This window comes from Cygnus olor, chromosome 17 (assembly GCF_009769625.2).
Source record: "Cygnus olor isolate bCygOlo1 chromosome 17, bCygOlo1.pri.v2, whole genome shotgun sequence".
Lineage (NCBI taxonomy): Eukaryota > Metazoa > Chordata > Aves > Anseriformes > Anatidae > Cygnus > Cygnus olor.
The window spans coordinates 76,068-99,275 of record NC_049185.1 but is presented as its reverse complement, the minus strand read 5'-3'; the positions used below and the strand labels follow the sequence as shown (position 1 = coordinate 99,275).

At 42.8% G+C, this 23,208-nt stretch overlaps 1 protein-coding gene across 2 annotated transcripts in view; it reads left to right on the top strand.

Annotated features, from left to right (window-relative positions):
• MORC2 (MORC family CW-type zinc finger 2) overlaps positions 1-23,208 on the top strand; it is a 51,436-nt gene that overhangs the window by 19,182 nt on the left and 9,046 nt on the right. For both annotated transcript variants that reach the window (XM_040577287.1, XM_040577288.1), the window contains exons 9-16: positions 724-849; positions 7,891-7,970; positions 12,912-12,994; positions 13,927-14,012; positions 18,343-18,483; positions 19,022-19,176; positions 19,327-19,455; positions 20,684-20,789. In XM_040577287.1, coding sequence (XP_040433221.1) covers positions 724-849; positions 7,891-7,970; positions 12,912-12,994; positions 13,927-14,012; positions 18,343-18,483; positions 19,022-19,176; positions 19,327-19,455; positions 20,684-20,789 — 906 coding nt within the window. The remainder of the gene's footprint in view (positions 1-723; positions 850-7,890; positions 7,971-12,911; positions 12,995-13,926; positions 14,013-18,342; positions 18,484-19,021; positions 19,177-19,326; positions 19,456-20,683; positions 20,790-23,208) is intronic.

Here is a 23,208-nt window from a genome sequence, read left to right as displayed (position 1 = left end):
AGTGGTCCAGTTCATAGATTTGACTTTTATTATCTAATTGTATTCAGAACAGCCTTTTCAAGCTACAGTAATGTGTACAGTAACAGCATTTATGGTAAAGTGTTTTGTAACAGAATTTAAAATACACAGCTTGGTAGAAAATCGCTGCAGAAGACAGGCTGAAAAAGTAAAAGAAGAACTTCATTTAATTTACCTGAATGGTGATTAAAATGGAAAGAACCTCATTCTCTTTGTTGAGAGGTAGGTTATATCTTTGGCATGTTTTGGAGAAGATGCCTGTGAGATGACATGGTAACACAACTGAATGAGGTGTGAATCCTGCTGAATAGGTGCCAGGATATGTCACAGGATAGTGAAAAGTAGTGTGGGGAGGTAATTCTGTTGGTCGTTTGGAACCTGGGTAGCAGCTTCTTGGGAAATAAGAATCTTACAAATGTTTTCAACAGAGAAACTTGTTCATTTGGTTTGGGTAGAGGATGAGACTATGACAGTAGTATGTGATGGCTGTTTTTTAAGCAGAGCATAATTAAGGGGAAAAATTGTGGAGGAAAGAGGAGGGACAAGGATGAGCACTCTGACAAATAAGACATTGGTTATTCGGGTGGTAAATTGATGGAGTCATCTTTGAGGTACGTGGATATAATAGGGAGAATGTCTCCAGGTAGTCCTACAGTAAAATGCCGAACAAATTGATTAATATCTGTAAACATCCATCTCTTACAGAAAGCCTGAGCGCCGTTCCTTCCGTGCCTATGCTGCTGTGCTCTATATTGATCCTAGAATGAGGATATTCATAAACGGACACAAAGTACAAACCAAGCGACTTTCCTGCTGCTTGTACAAGCCAAGGTAAGTGTTAGACCGGAAGTCTGCATATGTGTGCAGGAGTTTCCTTACAGAAGAGGTTTAGCATTTTGCTCTCTGTGTGTATCCTGCATAACTCCATGTTAAAGCTACAGAAACAGATCACAAGATTATAGGATGTGGGATTGACATCATGGAAAAACAGGAAGATAACGGAAAATCTAATGCTTTTGTAAATCAAAAGTAGCTTGTGCAATTTGTCTCCCTTTAAAAGCAGACACAGAATCATAGAATGGTTTGAGTTGGAAGGGACCTCAAAGACCACCTAGTTCCAACCCTCCTGCCATGTTCAGGGACACCTCCTACTAGACCAGGTTGCTCAAAGCCCCATCCAACCTGGCCTTAAACTCCTCCAGGGATGGGGCATCCACAGCTTCTCTGGTCAACCTGTACCAGTTGCCTCACCATCCTCATAGTAAAGAATTTCTTCCAAATATCTAATTTAAACCTACTTGTTTTTTTTGTTTGTTTGTTTAAAACCATTACCCCTTGTCCTATCACTACACTCCCTGACAAAGAGTTCCTCACCAGCTTCCTTGTAGGCCCCTTTTAGGTACTGGAAGATTGCCATAAGGTTGTCCCAGACCCTTCTCTTCTCCAGGCTGAACAGCCCCAACTCCCTCAGCCTGTCCTCATAGGAGAGGTGCTCCATCCCTCTGATCATCTTTGTGGCCTTTCTCTGGACTTGCTCCAACAGGTCCATGTCCTTCTTGTGCTGGGGGCCCCAGAGCTGAACACCCTACTCCAGGTTGGGGTCTCATGAGAGCAGAGCAGAGGGGGACAATCACCACCCTCACTCTGGCCACGCTGCCTTTGATGCAGCCCAGGATATAGTTGGCTTTCTGGGCTGCAAGCATGCATTGCTGGCTCATGGTGAGCTTCCCGTCAACCAGCGCCCCCAGGTCCTTCTCCTTAGGGCTGCTCTCAGTCCATTCTCCGCAATAACACCGGACCCAATACTGACCCCTGAGGAATGCCACTTGTCACTGGTTTCCAGCTGGACATTATGCTGTTGACCGCAACTCTCTGAATGTGACCATCCAGCCAAGTTCCTTACCCACCAAGTGGCCCATCCGTCAAATCCATGTCTCTTCAATTTAGAGACAAAGATGTCATGCAGGACAGTGTCAAATGCTTTGCACAAGTCTAGGCAGATGATAGCAATCGCTCTTCTCTTATCCACCAGTGCTATCATCCCATCTATGGTGATTTGTGAGGTGTGATTTGCCCTTAGTGAAGCAATGTTGGCTGTTGCCTGTCAAGCTCATGCTTACTCAGCTTCTTAAATTAAAATTTGGAAAGTGGTATCAAACTTCACAGAAGTCACAGGAGATTGCATCCCTTGCTCTCCCCTTGTCAAAATAGACAGTCGTTTCATTTTTAGAGGCAGTCAATTTGGTACAGCATGACTTGACACTGTAAGTCGTGGTTTGCTGGGTTGAGAGTATCTTGCATGTGCTACTTCATCAATTGCCACAGTCCAAAACAGCATTATGGAAGGGAAAGCAAAAGAGGGCACAAGTTTTTATCTCATCAGAGACCAGCTTCTTGCAAGACTCAAAGACAGGATGTCCTCACTACATATTTTTTGCCAGCATTGTAATGACAATGCTGGCATACCAACTCACTCCAGATGTTGATCTGCTTCAGTATCTTCTTTTTGCAAGTGGTCAGTAGTCGATTCCTGAGGAGGGATAAGACTGCTTCAGTTCCATCCAAAGCCACTGGACTGGTTTCTGTTGAAAAGAGTCACTGTTTAGACAATTTAGGCATCAGCTATTCTGGATTCCTATCACCAATTCTGTACAATTCTATCTCTGCTTTTTTTTTCTTTTTTTTTTCTTGGGAATAATATATTGCTATTGGGCAGCTGGAACGACATTTACATTTAAAATGCCCAGTTCTGCAGTTCAGAAGCAAAGACTCCAAACAAGGCTGCCTTATAGAACACAGTGTGGATCTTTGTGGACATGGGGCAATTATAGCCTTTCTTGAAGAAAATGTCCAAACTGCTTTCTTCTTGTCTCGTGCTCCTAATGCCAGGCATGGATTCCAGAAGCTGCATGTCCATTGGGATGAGGCATTAAAACTTTCATCGTGGGTTCTGAGAGCCAGTACAGCCCTTCTGGTAGGCATCTACCTTATGCCATGGACAGACTGTGAAAATTGATCTCTTACCTTCAGACACCTTAGCAGAGCCTATTTTCTCTCAGGTGGCTTGCTCTTGAGGGATCTGCTTAAGGAAAAACAATAGATCAGTCTTTTCTTAGATTGAAGTTACTGTTTTTACATCTATTGGGGATTTTTGTTTCTACGAACCTGCTGAAAAGGTGCTTGTGCCCTGGATTTTCCCTTTAGAGTTGAAGCCAGAGGTCATGGATCCCCATTTATTTACTGGGTTTTGAGTGTTCTGCAGTTTAATACTGCTTTCCTGAACTTGCAAAATGACTCTGGTTTGTATAGGTGCACAAAGGGGGCGCATACCAATGTTAAGGCATTCCTTTAGAGTTCAGTTAATGCTTCAGTGCAGCTCTGTGCTTCAGCATAGCTGTTTGTTGTAGTGCTTGTCCAGTCTATGCCAGATTACTGTTGTACTTTTTTGGTCCAGCAAACAAATGTGTAGCAGGTAGTGAAGGTTCTCCTGGATGACAGCCCAAAGAGATGGTTTGCTGTGTGTTACATGTAAGGGCTATTTGCTCATCTTTGGGGAAGAGTCACGATGCCTGATTGTTAATTTTATGTCCTGATTAAAGGCTAATGAACTACTGTGTTGCAATGGCATTCATCCATTAGCATAGACACACATCTATCCATTTATATTCCTGGATTTATAAGAAAGTCTGTTATAAACCAGCTTGCCATGCAAAGAGCATTACTTGATGCTGATTTAAGGAGTGATTCCTGATTGTAGTCTTTTTACATCTCTCTTGGTGAACTTCTGGCTAGGTGTCCTTCTGTTTGATCATTTTATGCTTTACATCAGGTCTTGGTAGGTACAGCATTCTGCTTGCAAGATCTGCTTAGGAAGATTGTCTTCAGGAGGCGGTGTGTTCACTCCTGTTTGTAGGATTGCAAGTCAGCTTGTCTTCGTCTCTGAAGGAAAAGCATTTAACAGTGGCTTGTCTGCAGGTTAATTTTTTTGGTGTTAGAGAACAAAGAATGGAGATTTGTCACAGGATTTAGGGTGTTTAAATGCCTTTACTATGTAAATCCAGGTTTTACTGCCGTTACAGTGTTCTTCATCAGGAATAACAGCTTGTCTCTTGAGCAGGACACTTATTGTCCTTTTGTCGCTGTTCTTTCTGGAAGCTATGTTTCTGTGGGTTGTGTAGTCAACTACTAATACGACCTTACTGTTCAGGTGAAAGTAAAGGATATCCAAGACCATGGAGGAAGTAGTTTCTCTTTCCAGAAGAGCTCCAGTTATCTTCTACCTTTTGCTAGAGATCAGTGAAAGACTTAGAATCATAGAATCGTAGAATATCCCGAGTCGGAAGGACCCATAAGGATCATTAAGTTCAACTCCTGGCACCACACAGGTCTACCCAAAAGTTTAGGCCATGTGACTAAGTACACAGTCCAAACGCTTCTTAAATTCAGACAGGCTTGGTGCAGTGACTGCTTCCCTGGGGAGCCTGTTCCAGTGTGCGACCACCCTCGCAGTGAAGAACCTCTTCCTGATGTGTAGCCTAAACTTCCCCTGCCTTGGCTTAACACTGTTCCCATGGGTCCTGTCACTGGTGATAACGGAGAATAGGTCACCTGCCTCTCCACTCCCCCTCGCGAGGAAGTTGTAGACTGCAATGAGGTCTCCCCTCAGCCTCCTCTTCTCCAGGCTGAACAGGCCCAGTGATTTCAGCCGCTCCTCATACGTCTTCCCCTCTAGGCCCTTCACCATCTTCGTTGCCCTCCTCTGGACACTCCCCAACAGTTTCACATCCTTCTTGTACTGTGGTGCCCAGAACTGCACATAGTACTCGAGGTGAGGCCGCACCAGCGCAGAGCAGAGCGGGACAATCACTTCCCTCGACCGACTAGCAAGGCCGTGCTTGATGCACCCCAGGATACGGTTGGCCCTCCTGGCTGCCAGGGCACACTGCTGGCTCATATTCAGCTTGCTGTCAACCACAACCCCCAGATCCCTCCCTGCGGGGCTGCTCTCCAGTGTCTCATTGCCCAGTCTGTACGTATAGCCAAGGTTGCCCCGTCCCAGGTGCAGGACCCGGCACTTGCTTTTGTTAAACTTCATGTGGTTGGTGTTCGCCCAGCTCTCCAATCTGTCCAGATCTCTCTGCAAGGCCTTTCCACCCTCAGCCGAGTCTACAACTCCTCCAAGTTTGGTGTCATCAGCAAATTTGCTCAAAACACCTTCTAGTCCTACATCCAAATCATTTATAAAAACATTGAAGAGGACTGGCCCTAAAATGGAGCCTTGAGGGACCCCACTAGTGACCATCCGCCAGCCTGATGTGGCCCCATTTACCACAACCCTTTTAGCCCTGCCTGTCAGCCAATTGCTCACCCATTGGATGATGTTTTTGTTTAGCTGTATGCTGGACATTTTGTCCAGTGGGATCCTATGGGAAACCGTGTCAAAAGCTTTGCTGAAGCCCAAAAAGATCACATCAGCTGGTTTCCCTTGGTCGTCTAGATGGGTGATCTTATCATAAAACGAAATCAAATTTGTTAGGCAGGACCTACCCCTCGTGAACCCATGTGGGCTGGGACCAACTGGGACCGACTTCTCAAAACCTTTCTGGAGCCTGTAATGTCCAGGAGGCAGGAGCAGGCTGGTTTTGTGCAAATCATTCAGCAGCATTTGTAGGTGTGATACCACAGTACCAGACTCCCTGGAAGCTGCTTTCATCTCTTAAAGGGTTACTTCATCTGTTTCCTCCCACAGTCACTGTTGGAACTTGTTCAGCAGTGCAGGCTGTACAGCTAGAAGTAGGCAGGCCGTTTTGCATGTCAGTTTATATGTAAGCCGTTCGAATGGCTAGTAGTGTGTGCTGTTTTGCTTTCTTTGGCTGTTACTGTGAACCAGGTGTTACTGAACCATGTGCAAGGAGTTTACTTTTATGAGGGTACTCTAGGATGATTGTAATGAACCTCTTGAAGATGGATGAATATGTTTTGCTATCATATCATCTGGATTTCTTGTCTGTTGGTCTTACGTATGTCTTTGCTAGATAAGATGTTCCAGACCACTTAAATGTCGGCTTTCCTGGCTGTGGCCAAAGTCATTTGACGTTGGAAACTAAAGTGAAACATAATGGCTGGCTGGTTTCTTCTTTCTTGAAATGGTTAGTCTCTGGGACAATTTGTCTGGAACCAGACCTGAGTTCCAGTGGTCCTCGGTTTGCTTTTGGTATATTGAACACTCCTGCAGGCACCTGAAGCTGGTACGGGCAGTAGGACTAGGGAGGAGGGCATAGAGTTGGGATGACATCCTTCACTGCCTCTCTGGGTTGTTCCGCAGCTGTGCTCTGTGTGTCCTGTTGGAAAGGTGAGGTGTACCTCACTTTCTAAAGCAGTCTGTCTGTGGTCATGCTCAGGTACTTCTGTCTCAAGAGTTGCGTGTGTTGAGATAATTCAGCTTCACCCTGTTCCCTCCCACCCAGGAAAGTAAGGCAGGATGTGGATGAGGTCATGTAATTACGCCAGCATGTTGAAGGTAGTTCTGGTTTTCAGAACATGTTCTGGCTCTTGGCTCCAGGTAGCTTAAATCACCTTTTAAGTGGATTTGAAGAGACTGCGCCACACAAAACCTTACTCTGCATCTCCTGGTTATTGGGTGATTTTCTGGAAGAGTTAGTGTGCGTCTGCTTTATCTGCAATGAGGAGGTCCTTATGAGTAGCAGCAAAGGAGTCTACTAGATGCAGAAATGTATTTAAGTGGACTGTGCTTGTGTTTTGAGTTTACTGGATTTGAGAATAAAGGATTTCTGTTAGACTGTTTCTGACATCTGAGCACATAGGTGCTCACCCACAAAAACATAGATAACCAATCTTTTTCATCTGTGCAAGGTGATTTCTCATGGATCTTTATATACTATATTTCATTTGGGGGAATCTTATCTCATTGGGACTTAAATGTGCTTCTTCCTACTTTAATGAGCTGGTCAATCAAGCTCTAAGTCCTTACATTTTCCCATATGTAAAAACAGCATTTTTGTGGCTTTTACTTTTGGCTAAATGCTGGAGAGTTTTTCTTTTTTTTTTCCCTCCATAAAAATGTATTTTAGACAGGATTTTCCTTTGGATACTTCCAAAACCTCATGTCCAAGGTGGCTTGAGTTCTTGCAGGCTCTGATCATCCTTGGTGTCATCTCTTTCCCCGGTTATACACCTCTACGTAGAAGTGACGCATACTCATGAGCTTTTGTCTCTTTCACTCTGCAATAGTCATAGTTAGATTGCAATCTGCATTTGGCATTTTATGCTACAGGGAAGGTAAAACAAGTCACTGCAAATCAAACACTTTACAAGGTTGTGAGTCACATGTGTAGCATATGGTAATGTCCTGAAATTTTGAAGCTGCAGCTTGAAGCTGTATTCATACAATTCCTATACTACTTAGAGGCTTTGAGCTAGCCCTGCTTAGAGACGTGAACTGTGAAACTGCATGTGTAGATGGCCATTTGCAGGAGAAAGGAAGGGGTGTTTATGTAGAATGGGAGGTTTTGGAGAAGTTTTATAAATATGTTCTGTCCTCTTTTTCACTTCTGAACTTGTTCCCCTTAACCTGGGGATTTCTCCCAAGAATATGGGATAGATTGCACCTCCACTGGATAATGTAGAAGGGGGTATTGTGGTTGCAGCTACAGCTAAAACATCTCTGACTTAAAGGTATGTCCTAAGTACTCCCAAAAATGCCCAGTTACTGATATGTAAACTTCCTTCATTTATTGAATCTGTTGAAAAAAGTAGAGTAGAATGTGAAGATCTTATTCTCCAGGAATACAGTGATGAAATCTTGGTTTGACCTTACTGCTGAGATTGCTAATTAAGTTTTGATCATCACAGGATGTACAAATATACTTCAAATCGTTTCAAGACCCGTGCAGAGCAAGAGGTGAAGAAAGCAGAGCATATGGCAAGGATAGGTGAGTCTTTGGGTTCTGCATGCACATCCTGATTTTGCTGTAGCAAAAGAAAGGAATAAAAGAGGCTATTTTGCTGGATATGACCTGGATTGCTTGTTTCTGTGATCACTGTGGTTGCTCAGGCAGTTAGTTATTACAGTGATTACAGGCAATTGAGACTTGCTTCCATGCAATGGTGGAAATTTACATAATTCCCTAATACCACTTCCTATAGGGAATACAGGTACAGAATAACCCTTTAAATGCACAGCTCTCCGCTTGCTCCACCTGAAGCCTCGCCTACTTGTTATCCCATTGTTCTGCTCTCACCTTTTTGCATTTCTTTAGCTTTTTAGTTCCCTTCTCCCTCTGTTTCTTCCCTCTAGAGGCAGTTGTTCGAACACAGATTTTTATTCTCTCACCTGATTGATCTGGGTGATTGATCTGGGTGTTGATTTTTTTTTTTCTTGCTTCAAGACTACCTTTTGTGCATTTAGTCTGCCCTTCTTATTATGTCTTGTCCTCAGGAGAAACCAGGTTTGACAGTATTGGACATTCAGGATATAGAAATAACATAAACATATATATAGCGTATATCTTTGTTAAATTTCATAAATTTAGCATACAAATCAGTCATCCCAACCCATGTTGGGGAAAACCCATAGTGAATGAGGAATCTTGAACTTGTACGACATGTTAACCTACGTTTTCTGGTTTCTTAAATAAACTTGATGTTGCAGTGACCTCTCCCTTCATAAGAGCTGCTCTAGGTACATTACATGGGTGTGCAGATCAGATATGGATTGCTGTCAGAAAATGACAGTGCCACATTCAACCTGTGTAGCCATAAAGGGCAGTGCAATTTTGACAATGCCAAAAGCAGTAAAAGGAAATTATGTAAATTGCTGTGTTTCCTCTTCTTCCTTTTTTTCCTCCTACAGTCTGACATGATAGACTGGCAATTATAGGGTTTAAGCAATTGATCCTGTGCCTCAATCCTCATAGACGAATTTATTAGATTTTAGATTGCGTCCTATAGACAATGCAGGTGTTCAGCATACACTTGTGTTCTGTTTAGAAAGGTACAAGTATCGTGATTTGGTAAGGTTTCTTTTTTGCAGCAGTCCATGAGGCCTTCATGTTGTTTAAAAAGTGATCTTTCGAGTCTTGACAGTGAAGAATGTTGCCATTCAGTGTCCCAGTGCCAAGAACGGATACAGTCACTGAAACAGCTATTGGCACGTAAATGTAAGCTTCATCACCAGAGCTAGCTCCCTGTCTCCAATAGTGAGGTGGGTGCTGAACAAAGGGCTTTGAACATGGTGGTGAAAGCTCAAGGCAGACATCAGATTATGTAATCAGTTCTTAGAGAAAACAAAACTTTCAGGACTAAAACATTCTTGTAGCATTAACCTCAGCTTCAATGGCACAGATCTTGTTTCTTTGCTTTTAGGAAAATCAGTTTCATCTATAGCGTACTATTTAATACATAAAGTGCTCTTTTTCTGCTGCTGATAGAGAAGACTAATTTCTCCTTATTTTCAGCATATGATTTCTCTGAGGATGCGCACCACTCTTAACAGGGATCTTCACTAGGGAAAGATTTTTTTTCTCTTTCCGAACTAGAGGTGCATTGTGAGAAATAGTGGGTCCCAGCTGAGCTAACCCCTGATTTCAGTATGCCATGGCTGCCTATTAGGGATGCATTGGAATCCATCATACTGTAGATCTCTACTAAGGGACTGATAAGACTTTGATGATAAATAACTAGTGCCCCCTTCCACAAAACCTACCAAAACTAACCAAACAACAAAAATATATAAATAAAGGCAACTATGACTGTTAATGACATGGCTTTAGGAATTGGTATCCCAAAAGAATCATAGACCAGGAGTGAGATGTGCTTGTATTTTAGATGAGGGAAAAACGCTCCTTATTCCCTGAGAATCAACTTTTCCTGCTTCTTGTGATAAGCTATAGCATCCAGATCTCTTAGTGAGCAGAAGGACCTCTTCAGCTGTTCCAGAACACAAGTACCATGCCTGATCGTTACAAAAGGCTGTCAGTTGCTTTCTCTGCATTTCTGAGTGGAGATTAAGTACTGCATTGAGACATCTAGGTATTGCCATTGCCTAGTTTCAAGAAATCATTTTACGAAGTTTGAAAAGCTATCAAATAGAAAAGGTAAAGAGTTATGCAGGTACCCAATACTTACAGTCATTGAGCTGTATTCCGCACTTAATATTACTCTAGAGTATTTTAGAGTGCTCAGTGAGTTGACTGGCAGTAACATTGGTGTGCTGTTCCATGTCTGTTGTCCCCTTGATGGACATGAATGCCAATTCTAGCTTCTACATGCTTTTCTGTCATGCTTAGGGCGTGTGTTTTTGCCTGTTAGGGTCTCAACGCTCAGACTCGTAATTGAATCATTCCCTGTGAAACGTGTCTTCTCAGCTGTCACTGCTTTAGTAGAACAGGTCTGACCTGTGCCCTTACAGACATCGTTGTGTTCTTCCCTTTAGACCCAGTTGTATTTAGTTTGCCAGCTTCTATGATACAAGCTTTGATATAAACAGAATACATAAATGCATCTAAGTGTTTCAAACTGTCTCCAAAGTCTGTTTTTATGCTTAGCCAAGCTGTCTCTTTGTGTGATTAAGTCTGTCACACAGTGCAGTTAAGCTGTTGCTTGCTTGGTAAGCTACTGTGAACCTCAGTGTGCTTTTTTGTGAACTGGTGTAATGGCTTGGTAGCCTCTAAGAGCCAATTGCAATTGTGTGATCTCTTGCCTCATCTCATGTATCTCATCTAAATCTTAGGCTAAGTTGCTACTCCACTGTTTCGTTTTCTTGTTTTGAGTGTCTTACAAGGCAGAGCCTATCTCCCTGTTGGGAAAACGGGGAGAGAAGTGGCTTATACAGTGTGCTGAAGCCTTATTGCCAGCCTCCTGTTACTGGGGCACAGGCCTGCTGCTCGTCTTACTGTGAGATGCACCATTCCTCAGTGCGTACTGGTTTTATTTCCAAATCATGTCTATGCTCGCCAGTATGTGCCATTCTTAACATGTGCTTTGCTTTTTCTTCTAGTGATCTTGCACATAAATATTTCCACGCATACTTTTTTTTCTATACCTGTCTATTTCTGGTAGAAGTATCTACAATTCATAAAGGCTGCAGCGTCACTTAGTCTGCTCTCGGAAATTTCTGCTCTTGGAAGCTGACACAGTATTGCAGTAATATCAGTCTTGCATCAACAGCTGTAACATCAGACTGAGATTGGCAGTGCTTTCAGTACAGGTGGCAGCTGGAGCTGGAGGCTCTAACTTTCTCTGTACAAGTAAGGCATTACTTGTCAGTACCCATTTACCATGACCTCATAGTGTATGGGTTGGAGAAAGTTTGTGCTCAAAACAACTAGTTCTTCATGAATACAGTTGTAAGCACAACAGCCTTCTAACCTGAGAGGATATAGTGGAGAATTGTATATTATATATTAGAGGGTTGAATTGTGTATTATATATTAGAGGATTGTAGCCAATGTGCTTTTGGATGGGAGAGCATGCAGATGCAAGATATGGGTTGCTAATTGTGATGGCTTTACCTTGCTGGGCAGCTAAACTCCACCGCAACTACTCTCTCATTACCCATCCTCAGAAGAAGAGGAGGAGAAGAAAGTATGCTGGAAAGAAAAGAAAAGAAAACAAAACAAACAAAAAACCTCAGGTGTTGAGATAAGAATGATTTAATTAAAGAGAAGAGGAAGAAGGAAAAAATACAACAAGCAAAGGCTGCACGAAAGCACAGAGAGGGAAAAATAATTATTCTCTACTTTTCCCATCAACAAGCAATGTTTGCCCACATCCTGGGAAGCAGGGCCTCAATATGTATATTGGTTGTTTGGGAGGACAGATATCTTCATAACGAGAGCCCTCCTTTCTCCTTCCCCTTTCCTAGCTTTTATTGCTGAGTACCATCAAATGTACGGAATGTCCCTTTGCTCGGTTTAGGTCAGCTGCCCTGGTGATGTCCCCTCCCCACTTCTTGCCTACCACCAGCATATTGGCTTCTGGAGGTTTGGAGAGAAACATGGTGCTGTGCCAGCACTCCTCAGTAATAGACAAAACACTGGTGAAATATCAGGGCTGTTCTAGCTGCAAGTGCAGAGTGCAGCAGTATATGGGCCACTGCAGGGAAAGTTAACTCCATCCCAGCCAGACCCAGTACACTAATTTAACAAAGCTGCTTGTGTTTCCATTTTAGGAAGGAATTTCTCTGCTGAAAATGAAATTTTTGGAATGAATGTAAAGTGATATAGGATCGTGTTTACCAATTGCCAGATAGTCTTGGTGGTAATATGGAAGAGAGGCAGGAAGGGAAATTTCTTTTAAGTGATGAACATTGGGCTTGTAAAGAAGATCGGACATAGTGGTAGGTTTTCTTTGTCCTATTTCGTGTATAGCACAGATATTTTTTTTCCTCCAGGCAAAACTTAGTGAATATCAAAGATGTACACATTTCCAGCATTATTGCCTTTTCATTGGCTCCACAAGTAAATTACCTCTGTCATTCTTTTTCAAATCTGAACTCAGTTTTTGTTTTGTGGCAATGTGTGAGTTTCTCAGCTTTCGCACTTTCTGTGCAGACCAGGCAGGGACACTTATATCCTTATTCTTTCCAGTTCCTCACTAACTTTCATACAGATCCTTCCCATAAATGTGCTTTGACAGAGTTTAGTGCTGCCATTATGCCAGTATTGGCTGTGACTGCTGATCAAGTTTAAGACGGCTTGTCAATGGTATCCTCTCATATGTAAGATTTTCTTCTGTACCTTTTTATGCTACTTTGTCATCTCTCTGTTGTATATGTTAATCCTGTCTTTGGAAATCTCTTACCTCAGATGAATGCCTGATGATATGATGTCTGTACCAAACGGTTAATACTGTTCTTTCTCCTTGTGTTTTAGCGGAGGAGAAAGCTCGAGAAGCAGAGAGTAAAGCTCGTGCACTTGAGCTGCGCCTCGGGGGGGATCTTACACGGGAGTCTAGGGTGAGACTTCTATTGTTCCAACAAGTTGGATTTTAAGTATTGAGGGGGAAGGTTGAGAACTGTGCTTTTGGAGCAGAGAACTGGCTGATTAGCATCTCCTTTTAGCACTTTGGTATGTGAAGCAGGTGGTGACTTCTGTTGGAGATAAGTTGTCAGCAGTGTTCAGTCCCAGGGAATTGTGTGGTGTCGTCACCACAGGACATGCTTAAACGTGTATATTTTCCAATCTGAGCGAGAAGCATGCTGACATTCCCATGCATACCGCATACAGTATCAGGTGGGAAGGCAACGCCTTGTTTGAGTTTTACTGTGCAGGTGCTATATTTTATGTTCTCTGAAGAGTCCGGGTGAATGTTAAGTATTTGAACAGAAGTAAAATTGTTTTTTTGGCTATTCTCTCTTACTGCCCTTGCAGTTTGCTCTTAAGTTTTCTCAAGCTGTTGCTAGAGAGTTCTTTTGTTTCCTTCTGAATGGTACCTTGTGAAGCCACAGCTCCCGTGCTGAGACTGGGGGCTTTTTGAAAGGTGGGTAAGGCCTAGGCCTAGCCAGCACCTAGGTGGAAAGAGGATTTGTGGGAAGTGCCAGCAGGTGATATTAGCATAAAATTACTTTCCTTCCTAATGACATCTAATGTGGGGGGGGAAAAAAAAAAGCATTTGAGTAGCCTATCTATTTTCATTTTGTGTCCAACCCTTTACCCTGTGGTTAGTTACATTAGATATTTAGTTGCATTTGGATATTTTCTTCCAAGCAGCTGTGTAGCTACTTAACCAAGGCTGCAACTGGTGCTACCCTAAATGTTTTGGTGTGCAAATTATTGTCCTCCATGGCTGGTGAATTCTTTGAGATCTTTTGAAGGGGGAAAAAATGTAGAAGTGAATTAACTTCATGAATTTCACAGCAGAGTTTCACTGTGAAATACCTATTGGCAGGTGACATTACGTCAAGTCCAGAACTCTGCAATAACCATGCGCCGGGAGGCTGATGTAAAGAAAAGGATTAAGGAAGCAAAGCAGCGGTGAGTAAAAGGCAGTTGAAAGCTCTGATTTTCTCAGCCTGTTCACTCCACATGCTTTGAGTGTTTCTTCTGCTTTACTTCATGTGGTGGAACGAGCAGTTCAGCTCAAAGCTTAAATATCTGTGAGTATCCTATATGCCCTGGCTGTTTAACCACAAGTTTGCTCTTCTGGTTGCTTCTGCTATTCCCATCTTGCTGAAAGAAGTATTTGAATTTGGCTTTTTTGTTGTGGTTGGTTGGTTATTTTGGAGATATTTACCTGGTTTTCACATAAGCTTTTTTCATTGCTTTGCTTATCTGTTTTTCATTTGCAGGTAAGATTCAGGGAAATACACAAGTGTTAGCAAGTAACAGTGAAATGGCTTTTAGAGTTGTAGGGTGTCTTGTAAAAGCTTGTTGAATTCTGTTGTAGTCTCTGCCATGAAATCCTCAAGATATTGTTGCAACTTAGCTCTGGTTACAATTAAATTTATTATTTAACCACAGGAATATTTCTCTTTGTATATCAGTTTTCTGCAAATTTGTCATACGCATTTGACAAAAATGAAGATTTTCCACAAATCATAACAAGAAAAATCTCAAAATAAATGCTGATTCTGAACATAGTTAGGGGTTTGTGTTTACCAAGTCTCTGTTCCGACCTAGTTTGACTTGCATGTTAATTTTCCATCCCAGGCCTGTTGCCAGAGATGAATCTAATGTATTTGAAGATCTTAAATTAATAAATGTTTTTAATTCAGAAGTAGTAGAGCTGTGATCTGAAGAATGCAGAAACTCTATAGAGAAGCCATTTTCTTCAGCTTCTATGTAATTTTCTGTGTACAGCTTGTCTTTATGCAGTGTCTCTTAATTCTTGGTTTTGACACTATCAGTGTATGAAGTAAAATTTTGTGAATGGCCAAGCCTTTCTTTCAATGGGCAAAATAATTTTTGCTTTTAAAGAGCTGAGCAGCAAGTATAGAACTTAAAACATAGATGTTAGCTTCTCTGTAGTGATTAGTTGGAAATGAGAAATTCCATATTTTTTTCAGTAACTTTCTTCTTTAGTCAAAGAAAGCTGTAGTCAGGTTTCAAATATGTGATGATGAAGCAAAACTATATTACAGTTAGCAAACAACAGACAAAAACCCCTTTTCTCCTGATGCCAGTATAGGCTTGCTTGTTCTTTTCCTGAGCAAGAATTCCATTATTTATCGGCAGTCCTGGCTATCAGGGGAGGTTCCAGTTGACTGGCAGCTAGCAAACGTGACGCCCATCTACAAGAAGGGCCGGAGGGTAGACCCGGGGAACTATAGGCCTGTTAGTTTGACCTCGGTGCCAGGGAAGCTCATGGAGCAGATTATCTTGAGTGTCATCACGTGGCACTTGCAGGGCAACCAGGCGATCAGGCCCAGTCAGCATGGGTTTATGAAAGGGAGGTCCTGCTTGACGAACCTGATCTCCTTCTATGACCAAGTGACGCGCTTGGTGGATGAGGGGAAGGCTGTGAATGTGGTCTACCTTGACTTCAGTAAGGCTTTTGACACCGTTTCCCACAACATTCTCCTTGAGAAACTGGCTGCTTGTGGCTTGGACTGGCGTACGCTTTGTTGGGTTAAAAACTGGCTGGATGGCCGGGCCCAAAGAGTTGTGGTGAATGGAGCCAAATCCAGTTGGAGGCCGGTTACTAGTGGAGTCCCCCAGGGCTCAGTGCTGGGGCCGGTCCTCTTTAATATCGTTATCGATGACCTGGATGAGGGCATCGGGTGCACCCTCAGTAAGTTTGCAGATGACACCAAGTTAGGTGCGTGTGTCGATCTGCTCGAGGGAAAGAAGGCTCTGCAGGAGGATCTGGATAGGCTGGACCGATGGGCTGAGGTCAACTGTATGAAGTTCAACAAGGCCAAGTGCCGGGTCCTGCACCTGGGGCGCAACAACCCCAAGCAGCGCTACAGGCTGGGAGATGAGTGGCTGGAAAGCTGCCTGGCGGAGAAGGACCTGGGAGTACTGGTTGGTAGTCGGCTGAATATGAGCCAGCAGTGTGCTCAGGTGGCCAAGAAGGCCAACAGCATCCTGGCTTGCATAAGAAGCAGTGTGGCCAGCAGGTCTAAGGAGGTGATTGTCCCCCTGTACTCGGCTCTGGTGAGGCCGCACCTCGAGTACTGTGTTCAGTTTTGGGCCCCTCACTACAAGAAGGAAGAAGGACATGGAGGTGCTCGAGAGAGTCCAGAGAAGGGCAATGAAGCTGGTGAGGGGTCTGGAGAACAAGTCTTATGAGGAGCGGCTGAGGGAGCTGGGATTGTTTAGCCTGGAGAAGAGGAGGCTCAGGGGAGACCTCATCGCTCTCTATAGGTACCTTAAAGGAGGCTGTAGAGAGGTGGGGGTTGGTCTATTCTCCCATGTGCCTGGTGACAGGACGAGGGGGAATGGGCCAAAGTTGCACCAGGGGAGGTTTAGGTTGGATATTAGGAAGAACTTCTTTACCGAAAGGGGGGTTAGGCATTGGAATGGGCTGCCCAGGGAAGTGGTTGGGTCGCCATCCCTGGAGGTCTTTAAAAGATGTTTAGATGTAGCCCTTAGTGATATGGTTTAGCGGAGGACTTGTTAGTGTTAGGGCAGAGGTTGGACTAGATGATCTTGGAGGTCTCTTCCAACCTAGACGATTCTGTGATTCTGTGAAGAATTACCAAGTGTGTAGTCAGCTCTAGACTAGCATATAGCATCTTGTATATACCTGCATACGTCACTGGAAATAAGAGACAGTTTAGAGGGTCAGGCTTTTCCATAACCTTACACTTAATCCAGAAAACAGAACAAATTCCTGAAAAATGTGTATACTCCCAAAGCCTGTGTAAGGTCCAGTTATAAATCCAGCAGATAGGACAGATACAAGAGCCCTAATAATAAAAGGTAATTGGCTGGGCTTTAGACGACCACTCAGTTTTCCATGATTCGAATCATACTTTGATTTCTTGTGCTCTCTAATAAAAATGAGATGTCCTTCTTAGTTTGTAGGAGAGCGTACTTTTTCACTTGAAATTCAAGGCCCTACATCCTTTTCAGAAGATAGAAAATTAATCCCTGAGATAAGAGTGAGGGGTCTGCTGTTTTGTCTTTTAGTTGCGTATTATTATTGCATAGTGCTCATGAATGCACAGCTCAGGTTCTCTTAGTATCTGATGGTAGTAGTAGACAGTTAAGAGATCTTTAAGAATTTAAACTTCAAAGAATTCCAAGTATCTTCAACTAACCACTTAGAGAAGCCAAATGACTTAACTGGGACAATGCACATTAGTGCTTAAAAATTTGATGAGTGGAGGAAAAATAGGGGAGATCAAAAATCAGAGGAATGGGTAGGACAGTGGTGTAGACTATGCCTTTTAATTGTTAAAAAATTTGGCCTTGTTTGATAACTTCAGTCTGAAACAGGTGTCCTCATTATGAGAAACAATCAGTGTGGTTTTCATGAAAGCTGTGGAACCCATTTAAGTTAGTCTTCGAAGACCAATAATTCTGTTAAATAAAGAGGTTTTGTTTGATTTTACAACACTGATAAATCTCTTGAGGCTTTCTGCATCACAGGAAATACAATTCATGATAATCAAAGATTCAGATTCAGAAAATCTGTATGTGCTCACAAACGTAGTTGAGGCCAACTTCTGCTGTTGAAGTCATCACAATAAGACGAATCATGCAAATTGCTATCCTGTCATTTCCAGGCAAAAAAAAAGGTCCATTTTGGCTGTGTTGTATTCTCCAGCTTTCAAGCTTTGAGTAACATTATAATAACATTATTTGAATTTGAATAACACTATAAAATTCGTAATTACGAGAACTTTCCAAGAATCTGAATATCAAAACTGTAGTTTTGTATTAAAATCTTAATTTTCATGCTTGATTTAGCATTTATTTCCATCTAGAAGGTACAAACCAAAATCACATAAAGGACCAGTCTGTGCCTAACAGTACTTTCATAAGACTCAACTGCAATTTCTTTCAAAAAGTGGATCTGAAATAAAAACCAAAATCCATTCCTATAGGAGAAAACGTATCCAAATGAATAATTAAATTGCCTCAACAGATACTGTCCAGCCTAAATTGATGTCTGTATTGCAAAGTCATTTTTTTAATTTGTCTTCAGTTGTAATGTGATTCAGTATAATGTTTCAACAAAAACTTTTTTTTTTTGTTAGAAATAGCTGAATATAGGGCAAGTTTTTAGCAAAACCTTAATGTTCAAAGGTGCTGGAATTTTCATGCTCTTTGTCTAATAATGAATAATTAGCAAATAATTTTGATTCCAAAATCTTTATTTTTAATATTTCAAAGGTTCTGTTTCATTCTTTTACAGGGCATTGAAGGAGCCAAAAGAACTGAATTTTATTTTTGGTGTGAATATTGAGCAGCGTGAATTGGATGGCATGTTCATTTATAACTGCAGTCGGCTGATAAAGATGTATGAGAAGGTGGGCCCACAGCTGGAGGGTGGCATGTGAGTTTTTGGAGATTTTTCAGCAATAATTTACTTAAGTCTGGCATGTTCCCACACGTAACTTTGGCCTTGGTATAATCATTCTTCATGAGCATGAGACCTTTTCATTTTATCAACCTTCAGTTTGGATTCTGGCAAATAAAACATTTTTATATTTCTCAGTATTTCCCTAGCTTCCCAATTAAAAAAAAAAAGAGTTCTTTTTTATGACCACAGATTTTGGTCATACCTAGAGCAGTATGAGGCTCTTATGCTTGGTGTTGATGTTTGGGGCTAACAGATGAATACTGGTAGCAATACTACTTCATTCTAGGGACAGGGAGAATAGGTCTTGAAAGCAAATACAAATATTTGAGCCCACCTTACTTTTTTCAAAATACCAGCTCTGAGTATCAAGTCTGATTTAGAAAGCTAGTAAGTTCAGAATAGTACTACTGCAGGAACATGTGTGTCTGTAATCCACTATTTTCAATATTGCTTGTCTGAACACTGACCTAGTAGTTTTAATGATGTTCATAACTGTATGTTCCTCTTCCAGGGCATGTGGTGGAGTAGTAGGTGTAGTGGATGTGCCCTATTTGGTTCTGGAACCAACCCATAATAAACAAGACTTTGCTGATGCCAAAGAATATCGACACTTGTTGAAGGCCATGGGAGAGCATTTAGCTCAGTATTGGAAAGATGTAGCTATAGGTAATGAAGCTTCATCAGCTGCTTTTACCAGCTGCTGGAAGGGGAGGCTTTGGTGGCTGGAAAGGAGCTGAGGGGGAGGACAACCAAGACTGAAGGTGGTGATTTTTGTGATAATCGCTCCATACTGAATGGGGGCTTCTTGTTTTCCAGCCCAGAGGGGTATCATCAAGTTCTGGGATGAATTTGGTTATTTGTCAGCAAACTGGAACCAGCCTCCATCTAGTGAACTGCGCTACAAACGCCGAAGAGCCATGGAGATTCCTACCACGATTCAGTGTGGTGCGTCTGACCAGGCTGCAATTAGGAGGCTGGTCCTTCCTGGGAAAGGGCGAGAGGGAGGGAAATCCTGTCTGCAGTTGGGGAGCAGCTAAATGGGTAGGAGATTTGAGGTGACCTCCTCTATCACGGCTCCCTTCTGGGGCTTGTCTCCTTTTGTGAGTTGCCCTTGCTGGCACAATTTTAAACATCTTAAAGTAAGGTTTCTTTCCTGCACAGTCTTCAGGTTCTTCTTCAGGTGCACTTACAGAATGGGACTGGTGTGGTCAGTAGCAGAATTGAGAATGGGCTTCAAAACGTCATGTGAACTGGAACTGACCAAAGCCACCCATCCCAACAATGGGATAAGATCCAAAACTTTCCAATAGGCAATGGAAAGTAGTCAAATAACTTTTACTCTGATGCACTGGTCTGTTAAATGGCTCTAGGTGTCATCACAGAAAGGAACCATTTACAGTCAGCTTTTAAACTTAATGCAGATTTTCTTTTGTGCACTCCTGAATGGCTCTGGCTAAGCCCTTGTTACAGCTGGAAGAAAGGAGATCTCAATATAAGCACTTTCTCTTTTGATAGAGGGCCATCAAACTTCCTGTATAGGAGGAGCTTTCCTATTGTTCTTCTTGACCTTTTCTATTGACATCTGCCAGGGCCTGTGAAGCCTTTCCAGAGACTGATTTAAGAATACTTGCCTTTTCTTAGCAAAATGTGTTTTTTAAGATGTTTTCTGGTAGTCCAATAATGTTCTGGAAACCAAATCTAGTACATCTGGCTCATCTAAAATGTATTCAATTATTATCTAATTTTAGTGGATACATCTCTGAGGTGTTGGGTGTTGTGTGTTGATACCAGTAAGGGAAAGCTTGCCTTCTGAGATGAGTGGTGATTTCAGGACAGGCTGTTCAGTTTCATTTGGAAGTGCTATCATTACAGCAGTGAATGTGAAATGCTCTAGTAGTAGTTCATGCTAGGCTTTATTGGATTATTGTCATGGTTACTTTGTTTACCAGATTTGAGGTCGTCTTCAAAGTACTTTGTGAACATGGAGCAAAAATTGACTTAGTATATCTTGTTTGTTTCTTTTTTTGCTACTGGTCTTAATTGCCATTGGATATATTTAGGAAATTGGTGTGGTCCTCGGACTTTAAATAGGCTTGAGAAGTGCTATGGGGTAAAAGCTGATTTTATGGCTTAAGCTGTATATTTCTGACTTGCAAAGTGTTTACCTTAACAGATGTGTGTCTGAAGTGGCGAACACTCCCATTCCAGATGAGTTCAGTGGAGAAGAATTACCCTGATAGCTGGGTATGCTCTATGAACCCCGATCCTGAACAAGACAGGTAAGAATCGGTTAATATAAAGAATTTTCTGTGGTGTGCCTTATTTGCACTTTTTTTTCCCCAGTCATGGATTCTTTGAGAACTATTGGAGGGATAGACAGTAATTCTATACCTGTATGATACACCTGTAAGCTGCGCTCAGAGTCTGTGAATGCGTAATGATGGCATACCTATTTGGAGCTAACACATGGATGGGCATGGCAAATTGCATTGTGTACCCTCAGCCAGTTTGCTGATGACACAAAACTGGAAGGGTGGATCATATGCTGCAAGAAGGGCAAAGTTTCCCCCCTCCTGTTGGGGGGGGTTGGGGGTTGGAGGTTCAGGAGAGGGGACAGCCTGAGTCACCAGGACATATTGAGAGAGCCCAGCTGGAAACGTCTCTGCAGAAAAAGACCTTGAGGTCCTTGTGGGCACCAAGCTGAGCATGCTTACGCTCAGCAATGTGCCCTTGTGGTAAAGATGGCAAATGGTGTCCTAGGCTGCATCTGGAGGAGTGCTGGCAAGTACAGGGAGGTTGATGAGGTGAGGTACTAATGAGGTCAGTCTTAGAGTACTGTGTCCGGTGCTGGGCTGCCCAGTACAAGAGACATGCACATACTGGAGAGAGTCCAGTGACGTACCACAAAATGAAAGGATTGGAGCACCCCTGCTGTGAGGAAACGCAGAGGGCTGGGACTATTCAGCCTGGAGAAGAGGAGGCTCAGAGGTGATCTCACTAATAATTTATACGTACCTGAGGAGAGGTGAAAAAAGGATAGAGCCAGGCTCTTTTCAGTGGTGCCCGGTGCCTGGACAAGAGGCAATGTGCACAAACATAAACAGAAGCTTCCCCTTGAATATCAGGAAATTCAAGGTCACTCACCATGACAGTGATAATAGGCATAAGTTGTTCAGAGAGACTTTAGAGTTTGCCTCCTTGAAGTATTCAAAAGCTGTCTAGACATGGCCTTGGACAATCCGTTCTAGGTGCTCCTGCTTGAGCAGGGGTGTTGGACCAGATGGTCTTGAGAAAGTCCTTTCTAATGTCAGCCATTCTGTGATTCTGTGAAATTTAGTTCCTTTGTAGTTTTTCTGCACTGCCATTGGAGATATGATTGTAGCTATAGTTTATGCATGTTAGCTTTAATATAGGTAGCAACTGAAGAATAGTCAGTCCTAAGTGGAGGCTGGGAGCAGCATGGGTTCAGTGCTCAGTCTTTTCAGTTGTCTCTATTGCTACTGTTGCTCCAACTCATTAGGCGCACAAGCTGGAGCAACACCTCTGAGTTGCAGTGAGCACAAGAATGGCATTTTGTGCACTTGAGGGAGCAGCACTTTGATTCATATACCAAAGGTGTGTTTCATGATTATAAGATTAAGCAGAGTTCACTACTTCTTTGAATAAGAAAAATGATTGCTCTAGGCTTCTCCTTTCTGTCTGTGGAGAAAGACGCTACTAGAATTTGATTCTTATCTTTTTTGTATAATGAGAGAAGCTCATTAGGCTGTAATTCAGGTGCCTTGGTTTAGTGTTTTAAATACAAATGAATCCAGGTAGAATCTGTTGATTGGAATCAAAACCTTAATATATCCATAACCAGAAAAGCTACAAGAAGTGTTTACGTTGATATTGGGAAAATACTGATTTTCTAGCTTCTTCTTTTTGGCACTTGTCATTTGAAAAATATGGGAGATAACATCCCTGTAGCTCTGTGTGTTCATGCTGTGATGTAGTTGTAATGGGGGCTGTTTCACTGAGGATGGATGTCCTTAGATGAAACTCCTGGGGGCAGAGCCAAATCTGCAAGACCAACAAGAGGCTGCCACATCTCCAGCACCCCAGGTCAAAGCAGTAGCATGGCTGGGAATGTATTCCCAGTAGACAGACACAGATATACCGCACATGGCTGGCTATACAGCTCAACACAGGCAGACGCTCTCAGCACTCAGACAAACACAAAGCACACCAGTAACCTCATCCTGTTCTTTCTCCTCTGATCAGGATGAGGACCATCCGTATCTGCTGCCCTCTGCAGCCTGTCTTGATAGTTACTTGCAGTGGGATATATGGGGCCTGAACTCCTACAGACCCCCTCGTGTGGACATATGTAGCAATCACCCCCCTGAAACACACACACACACACACTTGCACACTATACATCCCACAGTTTTCCACCTTGGACATACTGTCTGTTCAGTAGCAGATCCTGGATCTTTGCTCTTCACTGGTGTCTCCTGCCTAGAGACTCCCACACCTCTACCTACAATTCCACACCCCTCTGCAGCAGTTGGTCAGGACTCCCCAGTCCCTCCAGTGAGCATTCCTTCTGAGGTCTTGCTCCCAGGCCAGCTCACCTCCTCGTTGGCATGTCTGGCCCAACGTTTGCTGTGGAGCACACGTTCCCTTGCACACCTGCACTTGCTGCAGCTGGTACAC